General features: G+C 40.7%; 1 protein-coding gene across 1 annotated transcript; it reads right to left on the reverse strand.

Annotated features, from left to right (window-relative positions):
- Positions 1-2,193: 2,193 nt before the first annotated feature.
- On the reverse strand, positions 2,194-16,438 carry LOC114688513 (synaptonemal complex protein 3-like). The gene is made up of 9 exons (XM_037199218.1): positions 16,299-16,438; positions 10,668-10,807; positions 9,996-10,059; positions 9,704-9,738; positions 7,359-7,476; positions 5,445-5,544; positions 4,920-5,018; positions 2,632-2,736; positions 2,194-2,509 (listed from the first exon to the last, which is right to left on the reverse strand). The coding sequence occupies exons 2-8, from the start codon at positions 10,792-10,794 to the stop codon at positions 2,653-2,655; spliced, it is 627 nt and encodes a 208-aa protein (XP_037055113.1). The 5' UTR covers positions 10,795-10,807; positions 16,299-16,438; the 3' UTR covers positions 2,194-2,509; positions 2,632-2,652.
- Positions 16,439-17,092: the final 654 nt, after the last annotated feature.

Below are 17,092 nucleotides of genomic sequence, written 5' to 3' on the forward strand. Positions count from 1 at the left end.
CAGAGGAAAAGAGGAAGGTGGGCTTACTGAAGAAAGAGTATTTTCAAAGACATGGACTACCATATGCCATAGTCAGTTGATAAATTAGGGAGAGTAACAAGCATGTACTTTATATATGCATAGTGGAGAATGATAATATACCTTAAGAAGAAAAACATGCTTACATTAATTAAGTACACAAAAACCACTCTAAAGTACTTATTTGACTTCTGTAAATATTAGTAAAACTTGAGAAAAAGACTCCTTTGAAATTTGATAAGTATTTAAGATTCCTATTTCATGAGGGAAATACAGCAGTGAAAAATGAGGCAGGAAAATAGGGTCAGACACATATGACTGTGAGTCATAAGGAGATTACAGTAACTGAAAAAAATAACATCCCTTTGACTGCCCCAAGGATTGTACAAAACCCTTCCAGCAAAGGACATTAATCACCTAAACAGCCAGCAAAGAATCCACCCTTTCAGAGAACCTTTACTTTCCAATAAAAAGCACCTGGACACATAAAATGGGGCTCTTGAGCCCCACACTTATTCAGGTCCATTTCTGTTCTATGCAGCATATTTTATGCCTTTATTGTACTTCTAATAAATCCAGACATTAATTATTACTACCATGTGTCTTGCTCAAATCTTTATTAGAGATGAAAAGAACCTGGCCTTTTTGTCACGGGTGATCCGAGAGATTCCCTCCAGTAACAAGAGGGAGACAAGATATTGGATGGATCCCAGTACCACAGAAAAAGGAATTAAACTGCCCTCTTAATCTAATTATGCACTAATGGTGAAAGACTATTCCTATATAGACTACACTAGTTTAGAAAAGGATAACATGTTTGTGTGTGTGTGTGTGTGTGTGTGTGTTATAAGTTGGAGAACATTCACTTTAAGATGAGGATGGGTTATATAGGAAAAAAATAAACATGAAAATGAAATAATTGTTGCTTTCCCTCTAATGGGTTTTTGTTTAAACATTAACGTATGTCTCAAGTTTCACATTTTTAAAAATCACATTTTTTAAGTTTCTCTGTAAAAATATACTTTTTTTTTCTTTTTTGGTTTTTCAAGACAGGGTTTCTCTGTGTAGCCCTGGCTGTCCTGGAACTTATTCTGTAGACCAGGTTGGTCTCAAACTCAGAGATCTGCCAGGCTCTGCCTCCTGAGAGCTTCGATTAAAGGTGTGTGCCACCACTGCCCAGCTCAAAATGCATTTAAAAAGGCAAGTTATTAAGCTATTTATGTTTGATAATAAATCTAAAAACAAAACTTCCAGACATTTGTTAACATTAATATTTGAGACTTTGAAGGAAATTTATTTTTGAAGATAGATGTAACATCCTTAAACAATGAAAAGTAGCTATACTCATAATATGTTTTGTTTTGTTTTTGTTTTTCATGGGTTTTTTTTTTTTTTTTGAGACATCGAGTTTTACTCTGTTGTCCTGGCTAGCCTGGAAATTGCTTAGATAGATCAAGCTGGCCTCATACTCAGAGATCTGCATGCCTCTGCCTCCTAAGTGAGTGTTGGGAGTAAGGCGTGCACCACCCTGCCCCCATGATATACTCCTAATCATTACTAAGGACATGTGCCATTTAACTGCAGACCAATCCCAATGACATTTGATGCCCTGTGGAAATGAAATTCTTGAATGTCTTAAAACTAGTAAACAGGCAGGGCATGATGGTACACGCCTTTAATCCCAGCACTTGGGAAGCAGAGGCAGTCGAACCTCTGAATTCGAGGCCAACTTGTTCTACATAGCAAGTTGCAGGCCTGGAAGTCTGCATAGCAAGACCTTGTCTCAACAAACGAAAACAAAACCTAGTATAAATTCGCAGCTGGATTACTGTCTTAACTGTTTAACTCCAAGATGTGAACACAAGACCTTTAACACGTGTTCTTAGAATGGGCTATGCAGTTCAGTTCAGTATGGAAAATTGATTGGAGGGGTTTCTCCTTAAATAACAATGTAAACTAGGAATAGTTGTACCCACCTTCTGTCTCAGGTACTTTAGAGGGTGAGGTGCAAGGATCACCTGAACTTATATTTGAGCTTGTTTTTTAGTTCAGTGTTAGACACCTTCATGGCAAACGTGATAAGACCCTGTCAGAAAGATGAAATAAAACCAACATAACTTTCTATACCTGACCTTTGTACCTTTGGGACTGATATACTAAATACTAAAGTCAATATCCAAACAAATCATTTTTATTGAAAATATTAACAATTTCATAAAGAAAAATTCACTGTAACAAAAGAATTAAAACCTTGACATACAGGCATAGTTGATACTGACATAACTGGATTTTATTAAAAATAAAGTAGGACAAGGTAAACAAGCTAATGACTAAAGACCTTGCCATTTAAACTAGAATTGATCTTAAAGCATGACTCTTAGCTGGCATTTGAACTGTATCATTTAGGTTTAGGTTCCTTCTCCAAATATTCTTCCCATCAAAACAGCATGGATTGAAGAGACTGTCGAACATTAACCATCTCTTGCTGCTGCTGTTCAAGGAAAAGAGATAGTAAACAGGTTTATTTCTTAGTTCAGTGTCATTCATACATCAGAAAATAAAATATTTCTGTGCTTTCACTAATTCATCTTTCCAACTTGATATTCAACTTACAGATTCTTTGATAATTTTTCTTCACAGCTTATTCAGTTGTTCTTTAATTTCATTTTGGATACCAAGAAGCATATTGTCATTCTCCTTCTCCAACTCTTCCAAATTCTAAACATAAAAGGCTAGTTTAGTCCTATGACATTATTTTTCATCTCAAGTTCTAAATTTAAAAATAAAATTTAAAGAGAATTTTAAATATCTAAGTAATATACATTATTTCAAGTCAAAAAATTCTAATACACAAAGATCCAAATTCCTACTGTTAAGATGCAAAATAATTCAGACATCAATCAAATATAATTATAGAAGATACAGTGGTACACTTTGCTCAAGAAATAGTTTTAGTGAATGTTAAGGTCAAGCCAGAACCAGGAGAGGGGAGAGTTGGGCTTACAGTATCAAAAACTTGGCAAGTACCATTGGGAGGACTGAGCCTGAAGGCTAGCATGTGCAATATAGACACTTTCTCTTACAAAAAAAGAAAATGAAAAATATAGAAATAGAAAGACCACAGGGTCTCCTAAGCAAACATTACAACTGTGAACATTTCTAGTAATTTTCTCAAACATAAGGCTACAATCTACTTAAGACAAAAAGTCAATGTAACATGATGTGACAATGAATTAAAAAAAGGGAAAAATAATCTATAGTATGAGATCATTTTTCAGATCGTTAATAGCAAAATTTATATTTTTGTATTTTTGTTTTGTAACAGTATCTCATTTTATTGACCAGGCTACCCTCCAACTGTCCATCCATCTTCAGCACTACTATTGTATGAATGTGCTATCCATTTAAAAATGATAGTTTAAATCTTTCCTAATCATTTTCTAATGAGTTATCCATCACCAACCAAATGACAAGTACAAAAGGGCTATGGAAAAAACAAGAGGATAATACACAATCACTCTTTATTTCCAGAAAAATAAACATTTAAATAAAAATAACACAACAACTTTATATTGGGAATGAAAATATAGCTTTCTGTAAATATAAAGTAGAAAGTGGGAAATGCTTACAGTTTACTTGACAAAGGAATCAATTTTATAATAAATGAAAAGGAATTAAAAATATCTTAGGGGAAGAGTATAACCAGACAGCAGATTCAGAGAAAACAATTATGTAGAGAGGTATATTAATGGACAGTTAGAATAAAGGTAACTTCAAGAGATTCATGGCATGGTGTTTTTCAGAATACACAACTGAAAGTTATTAGATCACAGGAAGAAAAACATGTTTTAAAAATACAACATGGCGAGACCTATGAAGGATGGACTGAAGAACAGGGGAAACAGCTTTCATAGTAGAAGCAAAGGATGATGAGAATATCAAATACTATAAGCTAAGATCTCAGCAATAGGAGTTAAAGAAACAACTAAGCATTATGGAAATTAAATGGTAAAATTCTAGTAATAACCGAATGTGAAAACAAAGGCTATGGAGAAATTTAAAATTATACTAAAGTTCCTCACTAATTGTAATGTTTGGTGATATTATATAGGAGATACCTTTATTAGTACTAAATAACAAACTGTTTTGGGGGAATATTAGAGCAAACAGGCAGGAGCTGTATTTGGAAAACATATAAAATAACTTTGTGTAGAAATTATTTTAAGGTTCTTTAAAATATTTATTTTAAAACTATTGTTTAGATATCAGCTTACTAGCATATACTTAATTCTCAAGGAAGAAATTTGAATCTTTATTATTCTGGGCTAACATGGCTATAAATTGATAAAGTTATTTTAGCCACTGGAATAATTCTAAAAACTGACATGCTAGAAAATACTTGCCTACTGAATTTCCAAACAAAGTTTAATTTAATTTGGGTCCTTCCTGAGGCTGGAGAGAGGACTCAGTAGGGAACAGCACTGGGTGCACTCCCAGAAGACCTGGGTTTGATTCCTGGCACCTACAAGGCAGCACACAACTTTCTGTAACTCTAGTTCCAGGGGATCCTTTGCCCTAAATCTTTAAAAAGTATTTCTTTTGAGCCTTTCCTATTTAATATATAGTAAGATTACAAAGATGATAGAAATGATATGTAGACTTTCTCTTTCCAGTTAAACAAAGAGCAATGAGTAAACTTGAAGTATGACTATTAATACATGTGAAGTATATAGCTATGGAAAATTCACAATTTACTATCTTCTGTCTTGAATAAGCACCATAAAACCATTAGAATGCTACATCTCTAATTACCACATCAATTCAAAATGGAAATGACCTTATTCTTGTAAGGAAAAATGTGCATTATATATTTAAGACCATATTGTTATCACATAACATACCTTTAAGAACTGTTCATGTACTTGTTTAATTGTTCTCAGTCTCTGGTTCTGAACAAACCTATATTGTTGAAACATCCTTACTTCTTGTTGAAAATCATTCTACAAATACAAAAGGAAAAACTATATTAAGAGTTGGGTAAAAGTTGGTTGTTGTTGTGGGCCTCATACATGCAAGGCATACACTGTCCTGAGCTACAGCTTAATCTCTAAAATTTTAAATTTAGAAAAAAATTATATTTTAAACTCAGAAAAAACATTTTAAAATGACTGCCTTTAATAATTTTCTTTAATAACCATTATGCATAAGTTTAAATTATGCTTTTATCACTAACATGTTATGAACCTCCTTCATTAGCTCTTAAAGTTACAGGCCATAAAATAGGCAATTATTTTCAAGACATCTTTTACTTTTGGAAATCTCAGTCTCTAGACAAGCCTGGGTTTGTTTTACGCAATTAACGCAATAATGGCTTCTCTATTCTTGAGATTTATTTATAGTAGATTAATTATAATTGTGATACCAACCATTATTTTTTTCTGTTTTTCTTTCAAGTTCTGCAAATCCAAATTCCATTGCTCAAACAGATCCATAAATGACTGAGCAGATTCTTCATTAAGCTTTGCCCTGTAAAACATAATGATGTTACTTATTATACTAGCATGAAAACAACATTCAATAAAAAAAATTGAATTGATACACCATCATAGCATAAAAAGTAATAGCAGTTTAAATAGTATGATGGAAAACTCAGAAGTGAAATTAGATTTTTACTGATTCCAGAAGTACTTTTTCTTAACATTAAAGTCCCCTCTCTTACAATGGCTTTTGAAAACTATGGAAGTTTTATCATACATATCTATTTTCAAAATAATATTATCTCCAAATAGTTTTTCATTGTTTTCTACTGAATATAGAGTCTTAAAAATATTAAGTGATTTACTGTGGTGATATTGTGTTCCCCAAAATGTTGTGCACCCTAATAAACTTATCTGGGGTCAGAGAACAGAACAGCCACTAGATACAGAGGCCAGAAGGTGGCACACACACACACACACACACACACACACACACACACACACACACGCTATATATATATATATTTTAAATGTCGAATGTCATTTCTTGAAGGGGGTAGGAGGTCTTAATTACAGGTTTACAGCACAATGGGAGGACCCTGGAGGGCAGAAGTTCGATACTGATGTTTTACAATCTTGCATCTAAGCTGTTAACGCCCATTATTCAGGATACACAGACAAGGAACTTCCCTTAAGCATTCAGGAGGGTGGAACCTGGCAGGGAATTAGCATTGGGAGGATATGAAGGTCAAGGTCCGCAAGCAAGGCAACAGTTACCCAAAACGGGGGCCAGGGCCCTGCAGGTCCCCCTTTTATTAAAAAATGAGCTTCTGACTTGGGTTGTGTGGGACATCAGCAGGTCACCTTACCCGTCATGGAGATGCCTGCCCAGGCCACACAGGTGCTCTGTCTTAGGTTGGTGAGTGCCCCCCAGGCATTATCTGTCTCTGAATACTCATTATCATACTGGCTCAATCATGTGTGAGCTGCATGGTTAATTGCTGCCAAAGATCTCAAAGTGGCACTGGGCTTGCAATCTGGGCACACACACCTTTAATCCTAGCATTCTGGAGGCAGAGATCCATCCGAATCTCTGTGAGTTCAAAGCCACATTGGAAACAGCCAGGCATTTAATCCCAGGAAATGATGGCAGGAAGCAGGAAGGTATATAAGGTGTGAGGACCAGGAACTAGAGGCTGGTTAAGCTTTTAGGCTTTGAGCAGCAAAGTTCAGCTGAGATCCATTTGGATGAGGACTCAGAAGCTTCCAGTCTGAGGAAACAGGATCAGCTGAGGAATTGGCGAGGTGAGGTGGCTGTGGCTAACCTGCTTCTCTGATCTTCCAGCATTCACCCCAATACCTGGTTTCAGGTTTGTTTTTATTAATAAGAACATTTAAGATTTGTGCTACAATTTACAAGCAAAAATATCTCACTAAGTTCCCCACTCCCCATTTTGGCACAGCCACAATTTAGTACAAAGCAAGAGCTAAGTGTTTAACATATTCAAATTGACCTTTTTCTACATCAGTAGCCGTGGTTAACTATCTAACAATTATTAGATTCTATTCATCTAAACTTTATTCCACTAATTTCAAGACTGAATATAAAATACCGAAGAAGTAATAAACCTCCTCAATTGTTACTTAAAGGAGAAAAACATAATCTTCACTGGCTTCTATGAAGCAGCTCTATAGAGGCAGGAGGTCACAGAAGCACCTGCCTAGAGAAAACTCAAGTCAAATATTTTTACTAGAGACTCAAACAGAAGATGACAGCATTTTTCTTAAGTAATTTACATCAATATATATTAAGAATAGGTACAAACATGGTTTTTAAGAAAAAAGAAAAAGAAAAAACCTTACAATGCGTCTTCATATGAGTTCCAAGTTTGTTTCATTTTCTGGTCAATTCCTTCAGAAGACTCTTTGATATCTGTTTCCATTCTTTGTCTCTTAGCATTAAGAGCACGGTTAATGTCAGCTATATTAAAAATTAATGTTAATTAGAATTCAGTGTTGAAGCAAATTATTTGTTCCCACTTATTCAAGTAATTATAAATTTGAATAATGTTTATTCATCAATAACAGAAACATTTAAAATTAAATTTAAAAATAGCATCAATATGATACAACTTTCATATTTTGAACATCTAGGATTTTGGATTTTCTGACCAGGTCTGTGCAATCAGCAAATTTTATGAAAATATTCCAAATCCAAAACTCTGAAATCTGAAATATTTCTAGTCCCAAACATTTTGAATAACCATATGGCAATCAGGATTTTCCTAACTGAAGATGTATTTATTTATTTATTTATTTATTATTTATTTATTTATTGTTTTTTTTTTTTTTCGAGACAGGGTTTCTCTGTGTAGCTTTGAGCCTTTCCTGGAACTCACTTGGTAGCCCAGGCTGGCCTCGAACTCACAGAGATCCACCTGGCTCTGCTTCCCGAGTGCTGGGATTAAAGGTGTGCGCCTGAAGATGTTTTTAGAGATGACACAAATGAACTAATAAACAAAACAAAGGGGAAAGTGTAGACTTTATCTATGAGAAAATAATTAAATAAAGGCTAACTATTTCAAAATTTATAAAACACTCTACACTGGAAGGGTACATTTGCCTGAATTCTTGTTAGAAAGCATGAAATAAAATAGCATATTAAAAATATAATCTAAAAAAGTTAATTAAATTATTAAAACTATTTGTGAAAGAGATAGTGAATGAGAAGCTGGGGATATAGTTCAGTTGGTAAGCACTTGCCTAGCATATCTTCTTTGGTATGCTTTGGTTATCATTTACATTTCATTAAGCCTTTATAGGGATTTTTACCACTATGTACAGCAAGCAGTTCATATAAAAATTTAAATTTCAAATAGTCTGTAGTAGCAAAAAATGACAGCACACACTACTAATTCCAGCACTAGAGAGGCAAAGGCAGGCAGTTCTCTGTGAATTTGTGGCTAGCCTGGCCTGCGTACCAATTTCCCGGCCATCTAGAGCTACATAGTGAGACTGTGTCTCAGTAAGAAAAAAGATTCTTTTTATCAATTACTTTCAATAACCATAACAAATTTCTATTATAGAAATAATTTATAGTTTCTGCAGCTAAATAAAATTGTTTCATATAATAAATAAATGAAAGAGATAAATATGTGAAATATATGAAAGAGACTATCTCAGCAGTTATAATACAGTGAAACAACAGATTATAAAACATATATCTTGACACCACTAAATACAGGAAGGACATCTTTCAAAGAAGTTGATTATAAGAGTAATGCTTAAAGGAGCCTAATATTAACTGTTTTCGTAGGTGCTATGTGTGGGGGGTGTTATGTTTTCATCTAGGTCTGTGCACCACGAGCCTGGTTCCCACTGAGGCCAAAAGGCAGCACTGGATCGCCTTGGGGGTGCTGGGTATCGAACTGGATTCCTTTGGAAGATCAGCCAGTGCTCTTAACTACTGAGCCATCTCTCCAGCCTCTATTAACTCTTTTAAAACAGTACTGTCTCCTTGGTTGGATTTGTCTGTCCCTGTAATCCCAGCACCTGTGAGGTTAAGTCAAGTTATCTACAGCGTTAATGCCAAGCTGTGTTCCATGTGAGACTTTCTCAAAACAAACAAGTAAACAAATAAAAGTGAATATTATCCCTAAGAAAGCTCATGTAAGTTATCCTTAACATATTTCTTAAAACAAGGTTTTTAGGTTCAGATTTTAAACCTATTGGCTATCCAATTTTCACCTTAGATTATAATTTATTAGAATGAAAACAGTAACAAGGAGTTATATTAGAAGCTTCAATTTTATACTGCCTACCCTAAAGAAAGGAATACAGTATAAATATTAGGAAATAAATTGAATAAAAAACTGATATAAAGAGTAAAAGAAAACTGACATATAGAAATAGTACACCACTTAGTCTGTTCAAAGAAGTATAAAAGCTTTTCCTATTTCTTCTTCTGAAATTCCATTGAAGTCACCTATGTCTAAAAGCATCATTTTTACTTCTCTCATCATGGAAAACTATAAGGAAGAATATCTATGATGCTAAATCACTAATATTTATAAAAATCTTTTAAATGAGAATAAAGCACATAGTATAAATGAGGAGGCGTATAGTATACTGGTTAACACATATTTTATGTAAATTATTATGTGGTTTTAAACAATTTTATAAAAATATAAATATCTCCAAAAACATACCTCCAATTTTTCCAAGAACAACCTCTACCTTTTCCCTATGAAGAAATCACATTTTAAAAATATTAAAGCTAGCACTGAAGTTCAGTAATAGAGTATTTCCCAAATATTCACAAAACCCCTGTTGTATATCAAACATAATGACAAACACTGTTTAATTAAGGATTTGTAAGATATAATAGTTTGGAAGAAATAGCAAATATCAAGTATTTTATATATACTAGCTGTTACAATAAACAAAACAAACATTTCTTAAAGTACATTATTCAATAGACAAACATTTTTAATATATTACCCCACATCTACAAACAGTTCTATAGGACTTTTCTTCCCTTGTGAATCACTTGCTGAACTCTGTACTGTTGACAAGAAAAAAAAAATTAAATTAAATATGATTATTTTAACAAATTGCAACAAAATAGCATATTTGAGTTTCTTTCAGACATTTTGACAACTTAAGCTTTTGTAGTAGATATATAAATACAAAATTTTCTTTGAAGGTTAGATGAAGTTAAATCATGATTCATGACCTTTTGTAGGAAAAATTTTGAAGTCTTTTTGGGATAAGATTACATAGCAAGTTATATACTATTTATTGATCACCATGTTAAGACTTCAAAGAGACGCTACATGCATTTCTAGAACTTCGATATGGGGATATGGAGATCAGATGAGAGTAAAGTACACAGAATAAATTAACAAATTTTAAGTGTATTAGATTCAAAACAAAAGAACTGGTGGACATTATCAACACTCAAAATTTGATACCTTTAGTTTTTATGTTATTATTAGTATTATTATTAGTATGCACACATCAGTGTGGAGGTCAGAGGACAGCTTCCTGGGGTAGATTTCTTTCCTTCTACTGTGTGGGTTCTGGGGATCAAACTCAGGTCTTCTAGCTTGCATGGCAAATATTTTTACCCCTGAGCCAGCTTGCCGGCCCCCACCATTTGACATCTTCTACCTTGAATATCACTCTGCTGTGAAGCACCGAGGTCTTGATCATCATCCTCAAAGTTATAAACTGAGGGCTCTTCCTCCACTGGTGTGCTTTCAGGCTCTTCAGAATCCCTTCGTGGATAGGGAAACATAACTGTATATTTTCTGTTTTAAAGCACAAGAAGAAAAACAAATCTCTCAAACCATCTGAATTCAAAGGCATTGTTTAAATAAACTGAGAAAATTATCATATACAATCAAGATGGTCTTATTTGAATAAACTGCTAACAGTTTTCTTGATTTATTGGATCCAAAGCAAAAAGTTTGGCAATTGGCAATGTAAAAAAGAAGTTAAGCTGGGCGGTGATGGCACAAGCCTTTAATCCAAGCACTCAGGAGGCAGAGGCAGGTGGATCATAGACCAGCCTGGTCTCCAAAGCAAGTTCCAGGAAAGGCGCAAAGCTACACAGAGAAACCCTGTCTCAAAAAAAAAAAAAAACCAAAAAAAAAAAAAGAAAGAAAAAAGAAAAAAAGAAGTTAAAACAAGGGTGGTTTAACCTTGACTACAAATGTTTGCACCTATCCACTCGATGAATTGAATTCTGGTCTCATTTTTGCCAGTTCTTAATGAATTTTAACAAATATGTATGGTTGTATGTCATTTTCAAAGTAAAATCTATACTGCTGGCAAAATAGACCACAAGCATGCCAAAATCTCCTCCTAGCACATAAATCTTAAAAGGTAAAATTGTATAATGCTGGGGATATAGCCCACAGGTGCAGTTCATGCCTGGCATTTAAGAAGTCCTAGGTTCCATCCACAGCACAACCCTACCACTTGGGGTTGTGGGAGCAGTCTTAGTATTTGAGATACCAAAGATTGAAAGTTTAAGGCTAAACCAAGCTAAGTCAGCCTGGGCTACAAAGTAAGATCCTTTCTTACAAAAACAAAACACAGAAAAAGCTCAATGTGGTGATATACGCCTGTGATCCCAATATGCAAGAAGTTTAGAACAGAGCATCATCAGTTTTAATTCATCTTGGCTATACAGTAAGAGCTTTGCTTCTCCCTCTCTTTCGTGTTCTAGGCCATGCTCTCCTCACTCACTCCCTACTGTCTATCTCCTTCTAGTTCCTCCTGTGCTTCCGTGCCTCTCCCATTTTGGCCTCCAACTGCTCTCCTTCCTACCACAACATCCATATAGTACTGAACAAACTTACATAATAGTGGAGGAAAATGAAGAAGGGTCCTCAGGTTATTTCTAATGGATCTGGGGCTGACCCCAGAAATACAGAGATGGCCCCCAGGCCATTCCTGGCCTTTCAGACCCTACTGAGGACCCCTTTCTCCTCCTCACCATGCCAGCTCCCCAGCTCTACCATGGCCCCCAGAACCTCTGCTGCCCTGGGCCCCTTGCCATTCCTAGCTCTCTATCTCTTAACCACAGTAGCTCTGGGGCCCCACATTCCCTATTTGCCCCTAGCTCCTTCCTCACACTGAGTTCTTCCTTGTCTCTAGCTCCTACATGCCTTTCAGTCCCTCAGTTCTTCTTCACTACTTCTAACGACTTACAATCCATACTCAGTCTAGCCTGTCATTGCCCTCCATTCTCCTTGCCCCAGCCCCTCCCCAGAGACTCCATCCTGATAACCTCTTCCCAGCTCTCTTAACCTACAAGCTCTCCCTAACTATCTTCCTTATTCCTACCCTCTCCCCAGTTCCACCTCACCTCATATACTCCCCAGTTTTTCCTCTTCCCCAGTAACCTCTCCATGGCTTTTCTTCACCCCCAGTTCTTTGCTTCTATCTGCTCCTCAGTTCCTCCTCACCCTATCTCAGCTCCTCCCCTAGTCCCGCCAAAGCTCCTCCTCATCCTTATCCCCTGTTCAGGTCCTCCTCCCAGGAAACCACTCCTAGCACCTAATCCCCAAGACCTGCCCAGATCCTGACCCCCTTCCTGAGCTTCAACTCCCCAAGCCCCTCCTCATCTCATTCCCTCCTTGGTCCCCATACTTCCTCAGCATCTTCTCACCTACAGTCCCTCCCAAGATCATCCTCACATCATAGCTCCTTCTTGCTCCTAACATTCGCCCAGCTCCTCCTTACCCAGAACTTCTCCCCATCTCCTCCTAACCTTCTAGCTCATCTTCACCAATAGCCAATTCCCTTGCTTCTAGTTCCTCCCCAGTTATTCCTCATCCCATGTCCTCCCAGCTTCTCCTATCCCCTAACCCTACTTACTTATTACCCCAGCTCCTCCCCAACATCTAGTTCCTCCTTGTTTCTTTCATCTGCCCAGCTCCTCGCCTCAGCCCCTCCAAAGCTCATCCTCACCCCTAACTCCCAATTGGCTTCAACTGACACCCAGCTCCTCCTCACTCCTCCCCAACTGTTCAACCCCTATTTGTTTCTTACTCCTCACACCTCCCCAGGACCTCACCCCAAGTTCCTCCTTGCTTCTTACCTCTTCCCAGCTTCTCTTCACCCATAACCTCTGGCCAGCTCTGCCTCAGCCCTGACTGTTCCTTGTTTCTAGCCCCTTCTCAGTTTCAACGGGTCACTCCCCAGCAACTTCTCACTCCTTCCCAATTCCTGCTCAAGCCATATCCTTTCTTTTTCCTGAAACCCTCCCCAGCTCATCCTTCCTTCCAACCTCAACCCAGATCCTCCTCACCCCTTAGCTTCTCCTTCCTCCTGGACTCTCCCCAGCTTCAACTCACCCACAGCACCTCCTGAACCCTCTCTAGCTACTCCTCACACTTTTCCAGCTCTTCCTCCCTGATTTCCTTCTTGCTCCTCACACCTCCTCAGGTGTTCACCAGTCCTAAGCCTTCTTCAACTCCTCACCTCTAGCCCCTCCTCACTCCTAGCTTCTCTCCTCAGTTCCTCACCTCTAGTCCCTCCCAGCTCCTCCTTGCTTCCAGAGGCTCCCCAGTTCCTCCTCACTCCATCTCATCTCTCATCTCTAGTTCCTCCCCATTTCCTCCTGTCTAGCTGCTCCCCAGTTCCTCCTCTTCCCCATCGCTTCCCCAGCTCATCTCAGCCTGTCTCTAGATCCTCCTCACCTCCGGAACTTCCCCAGCTCCTCTTCTCCTCTAACTCTTCCCCAGGACTTGCTAACATCTAGCCACTGCCCACCCCTATGCAGCAATCCCTCGCTCTTTCCCAAAGCCTCCTCACCCTCCTGGAATCTTCATTATTCTTAATCCCTTCCCAGCTCATATTCATTACTTCTAGCCCCTCCACAGCTCCTGCTCACATCTAGTTCCTTCCAAACTTCAACTCATTCTCAGCCTGTCTTCTGCCTTCCCCTGCTCCTCCATACCCCTCCCCAACTCTTCAGCACCCATTTCCTCCTCGCTCCTCACTCTTCCCCAGGTCATTCTTATGCTCCTCCTAGCTCCTAGCTCCTCCCCACCCTCTAGCTCCTCATCACCCCTAACCTCTATCAGTTCCTAACCCCCAGTCCCCGTTTACCCCTAACTTTCTCCTATTGTCTACCAGGTTCCTCCTCTTTCCCAACCCCTCCCTAGCTCCTGAACCCTAGCCCTTCCCCACCTCCACCATACCTCATTCCCTATTTCCTCCTCCCTGCTCACCCCTTCCCAGATCTTCCTCATCCCTAGCCTCTCCCCAGCTCCTCTGTTCCATCATTCCCCAGCTCCTCCTCTCTAGTCCCTCCTTAACTCCTCTTTACCCTCCCTCTCCAGTTTGGACAGCCAGCCTCTCCTTTCCCCTCCCCAAATCCTCCTCACTGTATTTCTTCCTAGATCCTCAAGCCTCCTCCGCATCCCCAATTTCCTCCTTGCTCCTAACCACTCCCCTGGCTCCTTGTCACCCTTAGCCCCAGTGGAATATCAACTGGCTTCCAGCCCCCCTCCCTCTTCATCCTCAATCTAGCTGCTCTTTGCTCCTAGACCCCCTGACCCTCCCCGCTTCGAGTTGGCATTGGCGGGGACCTCCCGATCCTCCAAGTTTTCCTTCCTTTCACCTAAGCTTTAGCCTGCTCAAGGCCCAGTACTCCGCAAGGTCACCACCTCCATTTTACTATCAGGGGCCCCGACGGGGTTCACCGCCTCCTCCATTTTACTATCAGGGGCCCCGACGGGGTTCACCCCTCCTCCATTTTACTATCAGGGGCCCCGACAGGGCTCACCCTTCCTCCATTTTACTGTCAGGGGCCCCGACGGGGTTCACCCTTCCTCCATTTTACTGTCAGAGGCCCCGACGGGGTTCACCCTTCCTCCATTTTACTGTCAGAGGCCCCGACGGGGTTCACCGCCTCCTCCATTTTACTATCAGGGGCCGCGACGGGGTTCACCGCCTCCTCCATTTTACTATCAGGGCCCGCGACGGGGTTCACCCCTCCTCCATTTTACTGTCAGAGGCCCCGACGGGGTTCACCCTTCCTCCATTTTACTGTCAGAGGCCCCGACGGGGTTCACCCTTCCTCCATTTTACTATCAGGGGCCGCGACGGGGTTCACCGCCTCCTCCATTTTACTGTCAGGGGCCCCGACGGCGTTCACCGCCTCCTCCATTTTACTGTCAGGGGCCTTGACGGCGTTCACCGCCTCCTCCATTTTACTGTCAGGGGCCCCGACGGGGTTCACCCCTCCTCCATTTTACTGTCAGAGGCCTTGACGGCGTTCACCGCCTCCTCCATTTTACTGTCAGGGCCTTGACGGGTTCACCCTCCTCCATTTTACTGTCAGGGCCCCGACGGGTTCACCCCTCCTCCATTTTACTGTCAGGGCCCCGACGGGGTTCACCCTTCCTCCATTTTACTGTCAGGGGCCCCGACGGGGTTCACCCTTCCTCCATTTTACTGTCAGAGGCCCCGACGGGGTTCACCTTCCTCCATTTTACTATCAGGGGCCGCGACGGGGTTCACCGCCTCCTCCATTTTACTGTCAGGGGCCCCAACGGGGTTCACCCCTCCTCCATTTTACTGTCAGGGGCCTGACGGCGTTCACCGCCTCCTCCATTTTACTGTCAGGGGCCCTTGACGGCGTTCACCCCTCCTCCATTTTACTGTCAGGGGCCCCGACGGGTTCACCCCTCCTCCATTTTACTGTCAGGGCCTTGACAGGGTTCACCCCTCCTCCATTTTACTGTCAGGGCCCCACGGGGTTCACCCTCCTCCATTTTACTGTCAGGGGCCTTGACGGGTTCACCGCCTCCTCCATTTTACTGTCAGGGGCCTTGACGGCGTTCACCGCCTCCTCCATTTTACTGTCAGGGGCCTTGACGGGGTTCACCCCTCCTCCATTTTACTGTCAGGGGCCCTGACGGGGTTCACCCCTCCTCCATTTTACTATCAGGGGCCTGACGGGTTCACCCTTCCTCCATTTTACTGTCAGGGGCCTTGACGGCGTTCACTGCCTCCTCCATTTTACTGTCAGGGGCCTTGACGGCGTTCACCGCCTCCTCCATTTTACTGTCAGAGGCCCCGACGGCGTTCACCCCTCCTCCATTTTACTGTCAGGGGCCCCGGGAATGCCAATGGGCATTTGCCTCCCAGGTAAAATGGACCCGGCCTCCCTAGAGAGGACACACTCCTCCCCTCCTTATACTCCTTCCTTCTCACACTCCTCCCCCTACACTCCTCCCCTCCTCACACCTGAACTAAGCCCCTTGGCTGAACCAGGTTTACCGTTGCAACAAGTGACCACATTCACAACTCCAGTCTGCTTCAGCCAACAGCTCTGCTTCTGAGGTAACGGAATTTAAACCGGAGCCGGCTCAACCAGGAGCTTCGTTGATTGGCTAAACGCTGTGAGCATGCGTGTAAGGGCTGCTAGGCTCTTTCCAGAGCGGCAGAAATGCTGATGGGGGCGGGGCATCCTGTGGTGGGGAGGCGCCTTGATGGGTGGGGCTTGGGTATGGGTGGTGCCTGCTAGTGTGAGAGGCTGGGCTTTATGTGCAAGAGGCAGGCCCCATGTGCAAGGGGGGGATTGTGGGTGGGGGCAGGGTAAGGCAAGCACACAAGGGGAGGGGCTTGGGTCTTATGGGACAAGTTGGGGTGCACTAATGTGGGCCGTTAACCAGCCCATTAGAATCTTTTCAAAAAGTTACATTTATTTGTGAGTGGGACATAGAACAGCACTGTGTGAAGGTTAGAGAATAACTCGGTGGAGTCACTCCTTTCTGTCCATCATTTGGGTCTCTGGGATCAAACTCAGGTACTGACAGTAGAAACTTTTACCTTAAAACAATTTCTAACAGGCCTGCGGCTTCTCTGAAAATGGACAGGTTTTGGGTCTTCCAATTGTACAAGTCACTGGTAGAGAAGACGACATAAACTATGAATAGGGAAGGAACTGAACTTCACGCTTTTCCCCTTGGCACAACTGGAAGAACTACATCCCCCTTCCCTGGGCTCAACTAGCAGTTTAGGGCAGCGCAGGGAACTATTTCCTCCTCCCTGCGTGTACTCTGCTTAGATGG

This window comes from Peromyscus leucopus, chromosome X, assembly GCF_004664715.2.
Source record: "Peromyscus leucopus breed LL Stock chromosome X, UCI_PerLeu_2.1, whole genome shotgun sequence".
Taxonomy (NCBI): Eukaryota; Metazoa; Chordata; class Mammalia; order Rodentia; family Cricetidae; genus Peromyscus; species Peromyscus leucopus.